The following is a 17028-nucleotide window of genomic DNA, read 5'->3' on the forward strand; positions in this document are numbered from 1 at the left end:
GGAAGGTGATTAGGAAAAGACAAATACTAATTCTAATACGTTAGCAACATAGAGAGGACTGAGCATTCAAATGAAGAGGAAGGAAGGTAAGCTTCAATCCTTTCTCATCGTGTAGTAAGGATTTAGACCAGGGCAAGGTTCAGTGGCAAGCCAGGTGTGTGTACTGAACTTTGAGATCCTTCTGAGGCAAGAAAATAGACAATCATATATTATAATCTGATGCAGCTAAACATGTCTATGTGTGTTTGAAAGATCCTATGATTTATAAGTATGTGTGTGTGTGTATATATTTATATATATATATATATATATATATATATATATATATATAGAGAGAGAGAGAGAGAGAGAGAGAGAGAGAGAGAGAGAGGAGGGAGGGAGGGACGGAGGGAGGGACAGAGGGAGGGAGGGATGGAGGGACAGAAACCTGGGTGGGAAAGGAAACAGGGAGGGGAAGAGAGAAACATGATCAGGTATTGGGTGGGGAAAATAGGACAGAAGCCCTGAGGGCCAACAGAAAGAATAGAAACAGGCAACCTCACAAGGTGGAGGTAGGGTAATGCTCCACTATATACCAGAGACCTGGGAGGTGAGAGACTCTCAGGACTCAAAGGGAGGGACCTTAGATGAAATGTCCAACAGTAGGGAGAGGGAAATTCTAGAGCCCACCTTCAGCAGAAAGAGAGGGAATCAAGTGAGGGATTGGGTTGCCATCCCACAGTCAAAACTGTAACCCATAATTGTTCCTGTCTGAAAGACCTGCAGAGATGCATATGGGGAGGAGCCTGAGGAAAAGAAGGTCAAGCAACAGGTCCAAAGTGGGATCCACCTCAAGGAGACTCCAAGGCCTGACACTTTTACTGAGACTATGGAGCGCTCACAAAAAAAGGGCCTATCATGACTGCCCTCCAAAAGACCCAACGAGCAACTGAAAGAGTCAGATGCAGATATTTACACCCAACCAATGGGAAGAAGCTGAGAAGGAAGGTAACCCTATAGGAAGAGCAGCAATCTCAATTAGCCTGGACCCAAGATCTTTCAGACACTGTGCCACCAACCAGGAAGCATATACCAGCTGATATGAGTTCCCCACCACATATACAGCAGACAACTGACAGGTCTGGACTCAGAAGGAGAAGTTGTACCTAACCCAGGAGACTGGAGGCCCTAGGGAGTGGAGCGTTCTAGTGGAATAGGTGGGTAGAGTGGATGGAGATATCCTTGAAGAGACTGGGGGGTGGCAGGGCAGAAGTACAGGATGTGGAACAGTCAGAGGGTGGCCTGGGAAGGGGATAAAATCTGGACTATAAAAATAATTAAATAAAATTAAAAAAAAGAAATTAGAAAGAAAAATATTTTTAAAAATGGGTGTTATTGTCTAGTGAGAGAGAATATCATGTGCAGAGGATTTAAACTAATAAAACTATCATGTTTGTCCATATACAGCATACATTTTTGAAAGTGATAGTAGAGTGAAGTTTGGGACCATAGTTTTTGACTACACATAAGCCATATAAAAACTGAATATGTGTATGAATTCTGTATATAAATGATCTTATAAAATGATCTTATAAAACATATAGTAGAGTATGCTTTTTAAACTCCAGCAGAAATTAAAATATGGATGGTTGTTAAAAGTCACAGCATGGAAGACCTAATTGCAATGTAAATCAGATCCTGAAACAAATTGCTGTTAAATATTTGGATATTCACTGTGCATTTAGAATCTCAACCAAACTCATAAATTTTGAATTACTTATTTGCCATATCAGCAGTGCAGAATTTTTCCCTGTGCACTATAAACAGATTTACCTCACGAGTCAAGAAAATGATTAACCATTAAACAATTAATGATTCTATTCTTCAGAATTATTTCTTACACCATTCTGTTTTCTTCTTTCTCATATTTTTGCTTTTATGGAAATGGTGATACAAAATGCCCATGAGATGCTGTCTCGCCTAGTCTAGGTGCTACTATGACAGTAATCATCTTGCATTTGAGTGGTCCTTAAGCATCCAACATCTAGATGATTCACTCCAATGCCAAGGGTGGCATTATTGATGGCTAAAATCTTAAAAATACATGACGAGTATAAAAATTGTGGGTTATTTATGTTTTGTGTTGTTTACCAATTCAGATGAGTCATTTCAGAATAGAGAATGATTTTCTGCTATGGTTGGACTGGGAATAAGAAGGCAGCTGAGCCTAGCACCACAGCTGGGCATAGGGACTCTGGTTGACATAGTGAGGCAAGGAAGTTTGGGTTTGTTTGTTTTGTTGGTTGTTTTGTGTTTTGTTTTGTTTTGTTTTTTTGTTTGTATGTTTTATATTTCATTATTATTATTATTATTATTATTATTATTATTATTATTAACCTGTGAACAAGTTAGTACCCCACAGATCGCAAAACACACGACAGAGACTGGTTCATAAATGAGAAATTAGTTTGGACTCGTTCTTAATCGCCTTTTTATCTACTCAATGTTCTTTGTTTCGTGCAGTTCACAGTTAATTTTCTTCTGTTGTACATTATAAATGTGTTAAGTTAATCTTGATGTTAAAAACAAAAAAGAAAAATTCAAAACAAAACAAAGCAAAAGAGGAAGGGAAAAAAAACCTTACTATTACTCAATGGAGTTAGAGGGGGAGAAATCTGTTTTTGGTATTCTTTCAAAAGTATTAAATAGAAAGCTGAAGTAATGGTAATAGAAAGAGTGGGGACAGAGTGTGGTGATGTGTGCCTTAATGCAAGCAGTCAGGAGGCAGAGACAGACAAATATCTGTGAGTTCCAGGCCAGCCAAAGGAGAGGAAGGAGGAGGGGGGAAGGGGACAGGAGGAGGAGGAGGAGGAAGAGGAGGAGGTGCAAAGACAGAAGAAACTAATAGGTATAAAGTTTTTCATCGCATAAATTCTCTTTTTAACTCTTAACTTTGAAAAATCATTAAAAAAAACTGTGAACAGCACAAAGTGAATTAGGAATAAAATCGGAATTTTAAAATCAACAATCGAAAGGTATATAAATCCTGCAGAGAATAGGGGACAGGAAGATCGTAGGAGGTAGAGGGAGGGAGCACCTGGAAAGGAGAGAGGAGGGGGAGGAAAAACTGGGCGGGGGGGGCAGGATCAGGTACTGGAGGGGGCAGGAGAAAGGTACAGAGAGTCAGGAAATCGAATAAAAATATGTAGCAGTGGTGGATTAGGAACTGGAGGCAGCCACTGGAGGGTCCCAGACGCCAGGGAAGGACCCAGTGCAGATGACTTCAGCAGAAACGCACAGAGAAAGGGAGATAGACCTTATAGAGACCACCTCCAGTAGACAGGCATGGCCTCCATTCGAGGGATGGGGCCACCCACCCATCTCAAAACTTTTAACCCAGAAATGTTCCTGTCCAAAGGAATTACAGGAACAAAACATGGAGCAGAGACTGAAGGAAGGGCCATCTGCAGACAGCCCTACCTGGGGATCCATCCTGTCTACAGACACCAAACCTCTGCACTGTTGCTGTTGCCAAGAGGAGCTTGCTGACAGGAACCTGGTATGGCTGTTTCCTGGGAGGTTCTGCCAGCTCCTGACCAATGTAGATGCAGATGCTTGGTTCCACAGCCTACTGAGCTTAGGGACCCTGGTGTGGGAGCTGGCAGAGCAGAGGGGAATTGCAACCCCATAAGAAAAACAGTGTAGCCTGGAGTGGTGCCGCATGCCTTTAATCCCAACACTCTGGAGGCAGAGGCAGGTGGATTTCTGAGTTCGAGACCAGCCTGGTCTACAAAGTGAGTTCCAGGACAGCCAGGGCTCAAAAAATCAAAATCAAAAACAAAAACAAAACAAAACAAAACAAAACAAAGCAAAACAAACAAACAAAACAAACAAACAAGGAAGGAAGGAAGGAAGGAAGGAAGAAAGAAAGAAAGAAAGAAAGAAAGAAAGAAAGAAAGAAAGAAAGAAAGAAAGAAAGAAAGAAAGAAAGNAAGAAAGAAAGAAAGAAAGAAAGAAAGAAAGAAAGAAAGAAAGAAAGAAAGAAAGAAAGAAAGAAAGAAAGAAAGAAACGTAGGCTAGTTGGACCATACAGAGCTCCCAGGATCTAGACCACCAACCAAGGTACAGGGAAGGATTCTTGTCTCCAGATACATATATAAGGGAGGATGGCCTTGTCTGACATCAATGGGAGGCCCTTGGTCCTGTGGAGGTTTGATGTCCCAGCATAGGAGAATGCTGGAGGGGCAGGAGAGGGTGGTGGCAAAGGGGAGGGGAGAGAGGGCCAACGTGAGATTGAGGGTTGTGGAGAGGTAACCCAGAAGAGGGATACCATTTGAGATGTAAAGGACTGGAACACCTAATGAATCATCATCGTCAAATATTGAAGCAATTGGGTTATGTTTACTACTTTATTCAGTTGGCTTCATTCTTGAAAGTAAAAGAAAGAAAATAATTGTTTTTCACACGTAAATCACAGCAATACAAATTTTGCGTTTTCAATATTCATCCTTATATAGCAAGACTTTAATTATATTAAAATGCATGTTTAGAAATATGTGAACTTTAGAATTTAAAATGAAAATAGGAACAATTTCATTAATTACCCAAATTCTGTTGCCTGTGCATTATGCCAGATATAGTCTGTGATATATAAGCAACACATTTGATGTGATTTCAGTATTTTTGCGAAATAATTCACTAAATAGCCCAGGATGGTTTTCCACTTGAAATTCCTCTGCTTTATTTTCTAAAAGTTCTAGAAATCACAGGCTTGTGGCACCTCACCCAAGTGCAAAAAAAGAAAAACAAGGGGAAAAAAAAAACCGTTGCTTCATCAGTCCTAACAATGAATGACAATGAACATATAGAGATGTGTGATCCTTATAGCTTTTGCCTATGTTCAGTGGAAGATTACATAAATATTATACCAAACTGGACTGTCTGAGGTTTACTAGAGTATTTCATATGAGCTGAATTAGTGTATGCATAATCCCTTATGTAAACACACCAGAACTGGTGTTACCTCCACCTGTACTGAGGGTCTCATTCCTCATAATGAGAATTGGCTTTCTGGGAAGAGTAACATTTCCTAGAAAGTAGATTCTTTCATATGATCCAAAAGATGTGCATAAGTGCAGTGAAATGCATCATCCTGTTAAAAAGGAGATAGTTTTTGTATCTAGAACTTCATTAATCTTCTACTCAATAAAATATTTCCTAATAGCATATTATTCAAGTTTTGTTAATTAAAACTAATCATTATGGCATAAAGAAAGATAAATATTGGTTTAATATATAACATTATATCCCCAGGGATATTTCTTCAATTTGTGGATGATTATTTACAGGATACAAAACAAGTGTGCTGCTTTTACACTAAGCCCAGGCTGACACTTTTGGAGCTGACTGAGTAACACAATTTGTATCAAATGATGCCCTAAAAATGATTGAGCTTAAAATGTAAAACAAAAGCATCGGGGAAGATTGTGGCCATTAATCATTTTAGATTTCCCCTTGAAGAATCATCTTTACTTGGAATAGAAAACAAATGCTCTTTTTCCCCCTGTTTCTATATTCATGTTGTTAGTGGATTTGTCTAGAATAGGTGTTGGAAAGTAAACGCTGCTTTCTGATTTCATTCTTGCTCAATCCCAGAGGCTCCACGATATACCATATCTAGCTTTCTAGCTGTTTAACAAAACCTCCTTACTATCCTATATTTGATCTTGCTCAGCATACCTTCATTATTAAATGTATATTATAGTACACAGAACATATGAAAATCCACATATGACCTAAACAATAATTCTTATTCTTAGCATTTAGTGAATCTATTTTATATGTATCCTGCTGTGGCTGTCACAAAAATGAGTAGACACCTTTACATTTTAAAACTATTTGTATAGCACATGACTTTATGTAGAATGGAGTTATACAGCCTGCCAGAATTAGATTGTGCTCCAAACACTCAATAAAACACATTCACTGTGTCCAATATTAAATCATACAATGTTTAAAATTAATTATTCCCTTTTAATTGCATTATATAAACAGAAATGACCTGTTAATTTAAAGAAAATCTATCAGCACAAAATGAATTCAGTCCTATAAACAAGCAAGATGAACTTGACCTTGTTTGAACTTGTTTTGATGTGGCCCAGATGGTAGGCTACATGCTTGAATAGCGGCCTAAAGCAGAGGAAAAACTCATATAGCCAGATCTAGATTTATAGCCTCTGCAAATTCCTACCTTGTATTGTCCTTTCAGCATCTGCTCTCCCTCCACTGCGGTCAGCTTCTATCTCGGGGGTCAGGGAGTCTAAAAGCATAAAGAATTAAGAAAGGACATAGATTTCATTTGATTCCTATTGCCTTTTAAAAACAAGAGCTACCTGTTCGTTTGATACAGAATTAAAACCATGTAAATCTCCTATTTTCAAGATTTAACAGAATGGTAATTATAAGAATTTTCGGAAGGTGTAGATACATAAAGTAAAATTGGACATATGATAGACTGAAGTAACGGTTCTTAGATTAATCTTGCATCCTTTTTCTGTAGAAATGAATTTTGAGAAGCAGAAAAGCAATGCCAAGTCCCAGATAATGAGATCAAATCACACAATGATCAAATCACCTATCAAATAGCACATGAGACCTAGACATATACACACTCACAAGCACATGTCCAACATTGTCCTTCCTCTAATGCAAATCAAAGTTGCGTATGCAAAACCATGCATGTTCTCACCATTTAAGACCCGGAGACTGTCCGCTGAAGCTGCCTGTTTCAGTGTCTGCTCTGCTTGCTCACGGCGTTTTGTCTCAAATTCTAGTGCCTCCTGCAGTTTTCTCTTTGCTTTCTTTTCCTTCTTTAGCCTCTTTTGAACGATGGCTGGAAGAGAAACCTGCAAATTACTTTTCGGGTCTGTCATGATGCTGATTTACAAATGGTCAATAATCCTTATAATATTCATTTCTCCTTATAGATCAGAGTCTGGCTACAAAGAGGAAATCCCAAGTCCCAACTTCACCTTAAATTATCCCAAAGAATATGTTCATAAGAGCCAATTCTATATTTAACCCTTAAATAACTACAAGAACGGCTCAATTGTCCTATGAAGAGATAAATTTAACAGACGGTACTAAGTATAGTAAATTCTGTGTTCACTGATACAGGGAGCTTGTTAAACATAAAAGTTGTGGCTTAGTCTCTGCTTGCAGTCAGTTCACTGCAGCGTACACTCAATAGTGCATATTTTTGTGTGCACATTATACAGCACACACAATAGTTGTATGTGTGTTCCTCGTCTCAGGAGGCAGTACCTCTACAAATGCTGCTGAAAGAAACCAGAAATAATAAAAAAAAAACAACAACTAGATTTTTAATAATTATTCCTTCTGATTTTATAAAATATAGAATATTGCATGTATATGATGAATAACATATGCTATTCATATGTAAAAGTAGTCATTTTAACATAATTATGATATCAACATAATCAGCAATATTATTTTTTTCTAAAATTGATTCCTTCCTGGGTAATACTATAACATGTTTCAAGGAAACATATTATAGCTTCATTTTGTTGATGTTAGAGTCTATAGCAAATCTTCCTTGAAGTTATAATGTTCTACCGACGACATGGTTTTGTATGAAAAAGTGTAGTATGATACTGAAGTTGTTTATGATACATTTTCTCCCATGAGATGATTAGAATAGTGGTGTTTAATGCTGATCAACAAATAATAACAATATGAACAATCAAAGTGTACATCCATAGATTAAACGGTTTTTACTCTGTCTACACCTATGTAGATGGACTTAGGAAGAAATGGTGGCAAATGTTAATTCTTTAAAACTTATCTATCTGGATAATTAATAACCACTATGACAAATTTAGTCTTTTAGCTATAAAGAGAAATTGCTCTGTGTCTTGTGACCCACTGAAGAACAATGCATTTACTTAATTTCATATTTAATAGGCATGTAAAGGTAGGAAAGTGTTCCAGTAAATATTTAGTTTCAGTTTCTACTCCCCATGTCTCATTTGTATCATCATTCGGTCTACGTTGATGGCAGCCCATTAACCCTTGAGCTCATTGGCTTTTGTATCACATATCTCAAATAATTTTACCCCCAATGGGCATTGACTACATTGTTATCTATGAAATAATTGGCACTGATTCAAAATAATGCTAATTTTCTGCATATAAGAATGAAATAATATTCTTATTTTACTGTACTTGTAGTTCTTTTTCCAAATGTTATATTATTTATCCATGAAAAGATATAGTAGTTTTGAAACAAGTTTATAAATAACACATGATCATGAAACATGAATACACAGCACTGAGCCATTTACCATTCAATTTCCTCCTATATGATTGCCTGAAATAAGATTGAACCAGTTGTCTGCAGGATAACACACTTTATGAGTAGATACATTTATAGTGGGTAAGTATGAATAATTATTATTTTCAGCTTACTGTTGGAAGTTAATTAAATGGGAGGAGATTCAGGGTGTGATCTGTGGATGTTTTTGCCCTCTAGTGGTTAGAGGAATAATACTGAAGGCAAAACCTGGTCTTACTAGACTTGCCAGTCTCCAAAGGTTATTTTAGAAATCCTACGGCCTATCATTTAATCTTATATGAATCTTATTCAGGTTAGAAAAAAGTAGAAATTTGGCTCTCTCATCAAAAATGGTTCCACAGATTCATCTCTTTGCTCAAACATCCTCATTCACTTTACACACATCTATTATCATGCTTGAATTATTTTAGTCCTTAAATCTATGCATATGCATATTATTTTATACCATGTTATATACTGAATGAGTGTTATGTGATGTATGATGATGTCTCTAAAATGCTGAATTCAGACACCTAGTAGATAATGACTTATTACAACTAATGCAATAACTGTGGAAATTCTAAAACAGAAACAATGATCTTTAAATGACCACCTCAAACATGAAAGGTGGACAGTTGAAGAATTTATAATGGATACTTATAAAATTAAGGAAAGGGAAATCACCCTTTTCTACAGATCTTGTGAAATCATGTAGCTGAATCGAAGGAGAGATTGGTTGTCATCGTCAAATTCATGTAAAAAATAAATACACAAATATGAATGACCTTCAAAATTATTTATCGATGACCAGTACAATATTGTAAAAGAAACAATTTGCAGATCAATAATGCCATTATTTTTATCCAATAAGAATTCATTTTGATCTGTACTTCATGTACTTGACCTTGTTGAATGAAAATGAAGCATTCAGAAGGAAAATTATACAAACGCTTAACTTCAGTCGTTTGCTCAGATATTCATCAAGCTTCCATGTCAGTTGATAAATATCTCACCAAACCTGCTTTGCTTGAATAATCAGTCTTTTCTATTTTAGTTTTATGACTTTAACTCCTGAGGTTTTCAAAGAGCAACTGTGAGTGAACACAACATTCTTTGTCAGAGTTCTCATCTTATCAGAGCCCATTCTTATCTTAAGGAATATGAATTCATTAAACCCTATAAGCAATGAAAAACTATATGACCAATGATATGGATAGATATACCCAATCCTGAGGTAGAAAACAGAAGATAGTATGGACTTTGAACATTCATAAATACAATAAACTTGGGAATCAAGTACTATTCTAAGCTTTGTTACAGGCAATGTAGCAAAAATTAAACAACCAAACACAGAACAGTATTATTATGTCAAATATTTCACTTAAACTTTTGGAATTGTGTGGACTTTCACAGGTACCTCTGTTCTTTTGTTCCATGGCCAGCTGTTTCTCCAGTGTTTCTCTTAGTTCTCTTTCTCTTAAAAAATCCATCTTCAGCTCTGTTTTTTCCAGTTGGACCTGCTTTTCTTGAGCTCTGGCATTGTCTATGGCAACTTTCAAGAGGCCCTGGACAAAGAAGGTATTCAGCATAAGGATACTTTGGTATAAAACCCATTTTGTTAGTTATTTAGATGTATTCAATTCCTGCAAACACAAATGCATAAATACAACAATTAAAACAAACTAGAAAACCTTCTAAGTCTAATTAAACTATTCAGAAAGACAAATATTTATGGTATGTGGGTTCATTGGTTTGAAGTAGACTACTCAGCTTTTGAAAAAGATAATAAGTGTCACACCAAAGCATACTATAAAATACAAATGGGAAAAGTTGCCAGGAACAGTTCTATAGGAGCCATGCAGCATGGCCTGGTAGGCTGACAGCATCTTCAAATTTATGCAACCATTCCCCAACAAGGACACACCCTCTAAAACTTGTAGGGAATTGCAGTCTGGCCTCCAGTCGAGCTGAGGTCTGAACCCAGATGGTCATAATTCACCTTCATGACACGGTAGGCATTCCCTCATGATCCTGGAACTCTGGCCCCTGCCTAAGTTACCACCTCCCACAGCCCCCACAAGAGAAGCATGGTCAGTAGTCATGTAAAAGCAATGGCCCAAGCTTCTGACCTTCAGGCTAAACTCCTCCCCAGTTACCTAGCAACAGTAAAGTCCATAAAACGGGCTGTTAGGCCCCCAAGTTGCTCTCTTGCTCTTACTCCTTTGTTCCTTTACCTCTCACTTCTCTTTCCTCTTCTCTTTCTCTTTGTCTTCTTCTTTCCTTTCCTTTCCTTTCCTTTCCTCTCTCCCTCCCTCCCTCTCTCCCTCTCTCCCTCCCTCTCTCTCTCTCTCTCTCTCTCTCTCTCTCTCTCTCTCTCTCTCTCTCTCTCTCTCTCTCTCTCTCTCTCTCTCTCTCTCTCTCTCTCACTCACTCACTCCAATAAAGCTCTTAAACCATAGAGTGTCTCTGCTCCATCAAGATCCGCTGCACCACTCTCATCAGTGTTGGGAACCTCTTTCCCTATTCCCTTTCTCCAATAACCCCAGGGCTACAGGGTATGGCCTCGGGGTTCCCTGCTGTGTGGGTCAGGCATGCTCACCCGGGGCCAAGTGGAAAAGTGTCCAGCAACTCTGCCTGCATCTGTTAGGTCCCTTTTCCTCCCCAACTTCTCCCTAGAGCCTCCCTTTATTTTGTTCCCTACAAAAGCTGTCTTTCATTGTGTTCCTCACTTCAACTATCTGTGTCTGCTGTAGGAAGCTTTCTCTTCCCTCTAGAATTTCACATGGCTCACACCCCCATTTTACTTTACCTTTGCCTAAAGCCACAATTCAGAAGACTTCTCTAATCATCCAACCAGAAATGCCCTTCATGTAGATGTTGTTAGCCTTTCTTAATCATTATCATTAGGTTCACAATTAATATTATTAGATATCTATGTATTCACTGGTTTATATCATCCCTCTTCCACGGTAATGTAAGTTTTTGACAAAGGCAAGGATATTTGTTACTATTTAGCATTCAGTCCCCAATAATCCAAACTATGCCCATAATTTTAAAATATTAAAATACTCAAAAATTAAAATGATCACTCTGCTCTATTTTTGAGGCTATAATATAATTAAGGCATCTAGAACAAAAGATTAGCTATTAGTCATCTTTATAAAAACCTTAAAAGTACTTTAATAATCTGAGAATAATATTAGGAGAGTATTTCACAGGCAAGTAAGAGTTTAGTGAAAACAAAACTTATTTAGCCTTACAACTGATCATAGGGATATGTACTTTTCTGGTGTATAATTTTCATCAAATTTAGCTGTTCCTTCATATTTTAAATGTAAAATGTGAGCACACAGTCGACATATAAAAAAATCCCGTGTGCTTTGTCAGAGTTATTTAGGTCCAAAGTTATTACTGAAAATTGCAGTTAAAAATTCTATCACCATGAATTCAGCAATGCAAAATGCTATATTTGGAGTATAAAGTATTTTGTCATGGTCTGTGAATGTGCCAGTCTGAAATTTGCTATTGAAATTACACAGGAGGTGGAATTTAATGCCATTGCTAGACATTCTCAAGGATTCAACTTTTTTTTTTTTTTTTTAAAGTCAGTGTGAAAACTTTGAACCAGGAATTCCAACTTTGGCTTGACTTGAACGAGAATATAGACAGATAGCCTGTCTCCAGCAGAACAGCGTAACTATTAATACACTCAAAGCCATTATATATATATATATATATATATATATATATATATATATGTATATATATATATATGTGTGTGTGTGTGTGTGTGTGTGTATGTGTGTGTGTGNTATATATATATATATATATATATATATATATATATATAATTATTGTGTGCTATGTTCGACCTAGAGTTTTCTGGCTTAATTTTTTTCTATGTAGCAGCTCTTCCACCCCCACTCTCTGGTTGCTTAATAATAAAATACAGCTTCTAAGGAAACTGACATCTTAACTGAATTCAGTAACATTCCTGTATATGTTTCTTCTGCACCAGGAACAAACAATTAGTAACAAATGAAAGAGATCATTACATCAAGTGCCCTTTCAGATCACCCCAATTAAAACTTTAGTTTAGCTGTATTTTAATTCTAAGATACCAAATTCTAATTTTCTGCTCTGATTGCTCTTGTTGACTTATCTTTGAAAGATGTCCTCTCGCTGCAATGTCTAGAGATTATTTAGCAAGATGCCAATGTTGGCACCACTTAATGTGTTGATTGGTTGTGTTATCAGTAGCTGTTTAAAATAAATTACTATTAAACTATTATTGTCCTTGGGTGACAAGACACAATATTTTGGTGTTCTTAAATATGAAATAATCATTACAAATAAACACGTTGACTAATGTTAAGCTCTAATCTGTGTGATTTTATTATTAATATCAGTTTGTAAAGGATGAAGTTGCTCGGAGCACTAACATTTACTTTATGCTTTTGTTACAGTTATTGGTAACTGTTGCCAATGGTGTTTTGATTGTGTCTGAAAAATATTAGCTTTTAGGATCTTATGCTCTATAAAGACTATATATAAGCAATTTAAAATATAGACTTTAAATTAAAGCACACCAGTAGGAGTCCAGTGTGAACTAAAGTCTGCATAAGGACCAGACTCACCCATACACAATGGAAAGGCATTGCCAGCAGTAAGTCTGTGCATAACAATGTAAATACAGACTGCTAATTCAAGATCAGTGCAACAGGAGACTGGAAAAAAGCAACACCAAGCAGCGTTCACAACATCTACATGTTCTTAAGACACCATTTAACTCTCAGTCCCAATATTCTCAAATTTGTGTAAATTCTGTTGCAGTTCCAGGTAGGTGGTGTGCAGAAATTTACAGTAACCATGTGGTCTCACATGGAAGGACTATATCTGTCCAGTGCTATGACATTTTATATTACAGTTAAGAGGGGGAAGTTTCAAGCATGACTTTTTTTTTCCTCTGAAGGGTCTTTATATTCTCATAACACTGAAGTTGGGTGATAGCTCTAAGGAAATAGAGTTGAGGTTTATTCTGAGGCACAACAATGGTAAAAGACAATGGTTGGTTGTCTACAGATTTATTTTCACAATATTTGTGATTGATGTTCATGATCATACAAATTCTTATTAGCTAAAATATTTTCTCTTCTTTCTTTTTCCCCCCAGAAGGTAAACCACCTCATAAAATTGCCGAGGTGGGTGACTGCAGTGAGCCTTACAGTGTTACTACAGTTTCTACAATTCAGACAGCACATGAGAGGACTTCTAGAAATTCTCATATGAATGCCAAGATTTAGACACACCAGCTCTATCCATGAGTAAAAGTTTCCTTATTCTACTTTTGTGTTATATTCAAATTTGTTTTTGAAAGTGACATAAAATTTCTACCAAATAATGTGCCATAGAGAAAAATGAGTAAAACTTCCCATCTGAGGAAGACTAGAAGCAATTCCTTTGCCCAACAAAATATTAAAACTTAAAAGAGAAAGGTCCAGAGGGCTCAGAGATTCACCTAAGACTTTACTAGTCTAGGGCTTTAGGTCAGAGCATCAGCTATGTGAAAGTCCTGAAAATCAAACTTTTGATAATAGAAAGAAAAAAAATGACAGCACGAAGTAATGAACTATGACAGAAATATTATTAAAATTTTCTCAGTCTAATATTACAGAGCTTCCCAAAGTTAATCAATGACGTTCTTCCTAGGAAACATCCCTTCTGTGTTTAAGTCCACCTTGTGAGTCATGTGTGCTTATAGTAAGTCAGCCAGTGCTCTGAAATCACTATTACCATATCTACCTCAATAACCTTATATGCACAGCCACGATATCCAAAGATGTAGAAGAATCATTGTAAAATAGAACTGTATGTGGTTAGGTGGCAGGGTGGATATAGGACCTAGCAGTCAAGTCTGATGAACTGAGTTCAGTTTCCAGAACACAAATGATGGAAGGAAGGAAAGAACCAATTGTAAGTTCCTTGCTGACCTCCATGTGTGCACCATGACAACCCCCTCCTTTAATCACCGCCACATGTACAAAATAAATACGTCAGTATTTTAAACTGTATAGAACCATTGCAATTGGCACACTATATTTTCTTACTAGTATTGGTCATACTATTGTTGCTACTGTAAATAATGTTTAGCAAATAAGGGATATAGTCCAGGATTTGAACTATCATTATTGGTACCATCACAGTGGTGTTAAGAATTCTGGGTATACTTTAGTATTATTTTTACTTTAGTCTTGCCCAAAATTGTATGAGGAAAAAAAGAAAGAAAATCACATTACATAATCATAAAGGATGTAATACCAATATTGGCAACTTTAACCTAGTCAGGCTTTGGATACAGTGTTATTTTCTAGATAGGTTTAAATAAATTTTATATGAATAAGGCAAATAAACAAGCAGCTAGGCTTTGGATATAATGTTATTCTCTAGGTAGGTTCAAATAAACTTTATATGAATAAGGCAAGTAAACAAGCTCTTCATTTTTTCACAGAACGTAAAAGGCAACGTAAAACAATTTGTGTGCTATGATGATGCTGGTTCGGAGATGGATAATGAGAGTTTCTCAGTTGTGATACTTAGGCGAGTTCTATTTCCTTGTATTTCCTCTCACACTCAAACGCAAAGTGCTTCTCAAATGCCGTAGTTGTGTTATACTTAATTATTAAACCAGGGTAAATAAAATTTGGGCTGTCCTTTTCTCCTTCTACCATCTCTTTCAGGATTTCCTACATTGGTTAATTTCTGATTTAGTGGTGTTATTTTTGGTGACACTGGAAGATTGAACATGGGGCCTTGAACATGCTAGGCAAGCCAAACACTCTACCACTGAACCAGTTCCACTTTCTTAACTTCTCTCTGCACACAAACCACCATGAACCCTTTAATATAAGCATCTTTAGAAATAACTATCTATAACTAAATGTACTGTCTTCATCCTCTCTTTTATTTCAACTTTTACTTATGAATCTAAACTTAAACTCTACTATGGGTAAGTCAGAAGTGTCCTTCCCACTGAATTGCCTCACTAGCTTCACTTCTGTTCATTCTATAATGAATTTGCATTTTCACTGTATACACTGGTTTGGGGGTAAAAAAGGCACAAACAAGTAATTATACTGTCAGTTCTAAGACTTGAAGTTTAGTGATTTAAGATGAGAATCCAATTGAGTGTATTCTATTTTCAGCCAATATTTGAAGGTGTCCCATCCAAGTATTTGACTCTAAAACATTTCCTCATATTAAACTGCCTTGTAATCTGTCCAGGGACTACACTGAAACAGAAAGCTGTATATGTACTATACCGAATAAACCATGTAAATACCATGTAAAAATACAAGTTCTAAAAAAAGAAATGGAATGAAATTTTATTCCTCCCTTAACATTAATTACTGTTATTCATTTTTGTTATTCATATTTTCCTTTTCACTTTTAGTTTGTAAAATACTCCAGTGATACAAATCAAACTCTACAACTCTTCTAGGTCCTGAATTCTTAAAGCATTAATAAAATATTGTAATGAGAGTTCAATTTTTACATGCAAATACATTTTCCATAAGTCTTACTTCTAAAGTAGAAAGAGATGGAAATCATTAAAATGATATTGTGGAGGACACATCTGTAGCAATCATCACGGATTTAATTATTAAAAGTTGTTAACAAATACTATACTGTAAAATCACTTGCATTGAAAACGATGCTATAAACAATATTTTAAAGGAATTTGGGAAATTACTCTTCATGGCAACAAGGAACTTTTCAGATAACCATAGAGCATTAAGTTGACTATATGAGTGTGTTACAGTTCTGATACAGAAAGCAGAGAACTCAATTATACATACTTGAACCTGAAGACAAAAATTGAGGGGGGCGGATTTTAATTACCCAAATTAAAATTCAGACAGCAAACATATTCATATTCTATATTTAATAAGCCAGGCTCATGATTGTCTAAGCATTTTATATGACACCTTGGATAATGCCATTACTCAATAAATGGGCCAATAATAAGAGTTAGCATGTGGTGTTTTACAAACTTACTTGAAATCATCAAAAAATCAGCGCACACACACACATATATTATTATCAGTATGCATTTGTATTTGTTTCTCTGTGTTTGGAACTCTGATTTTATGTTTTAGTTTTATTTTATGTATACATATGTTCATGAATGTGTACATGAGGGTGTTTTAAATATTTATAGGCATATAACACTATGTCTATATAGACATGCTAAGACTGATGTAAATACATATAATTTTTAATTAAGGAATTTTAGATTGATGACCTAGCTTTAATAGTTCCAAATCTCAATCAATAAAACCCAAAAATTAATACTTTAGCTTGTTTTGCTTATCATCCTATAGGTAATTTTCCTAAGCTATGTCCTCGGGGCATATGTTTGAAAAAGAAAGCAGGTTTAGAATACTTAAATACTTAAATACATATTTAATTTGCCTACAATATGTACATTTGATTTTCTCTTTCTTTCTAAAATAAATACTTAGTTAGAAGTTATGGGAATAGCATGCATAGTCTAAATACTCCTAGCATACTGTGGGTGGGTGGATACGCCCTAACTATCAATACTTGACTTAGATCTGTGGATGTTAGCACAGTACTCAGGCCTATTGTGCAGCCATTCCTCAGAGGAGTAAGATGCTTTGTAACACAAACTGGAT

The 17028-nt window shown here is 36.1% G+C and overlaps 1 protein-coding gene across 2 annotated transcripts in view; it reads right to left on the reverse strand.

The window, feature by feature from the left end:
* Positions 1–17028, reverse strand: part of Dach1 (dachshund family transcription factor 1) — a 382982-nt gene that overhangs the window by 33400 nt on the left and 332554 nt on the right. For both annotated transcript variants that reach the window (XM_021181596.2, XM_021181594.2), the window contains 3 exons: positions 9750–9897; positions 6728–6871; positions 6230–6298 (listed from right to left, as the gene is read on the reverse strand). In XM_021181596.2, coding sequence (XP_021037255.1) covers positions 6230–6298; positions 6728–6871; positions 9750–9897 — 361 coding nt within the window. The remainder of the gene's footprint in view (positions 1–6229; positions 6299–6727; positions 6872–9749; positions 9898–17028) is intronic.

Source organism: Mus caroli, chromosome 14, assembly GCF_900094665.2.
Source record: "Mus caroli chromosome 14, CAROLI_EIJ_v1.1, whole genome shotgun sequence".
In the NCBI taxonomy this organism is placed as follows: domain Eukaryota; kingdom Metazoa; phylum Chordata; class Mammalia; order Rodentia; family Muridae; genus Mus; species Mus caroli.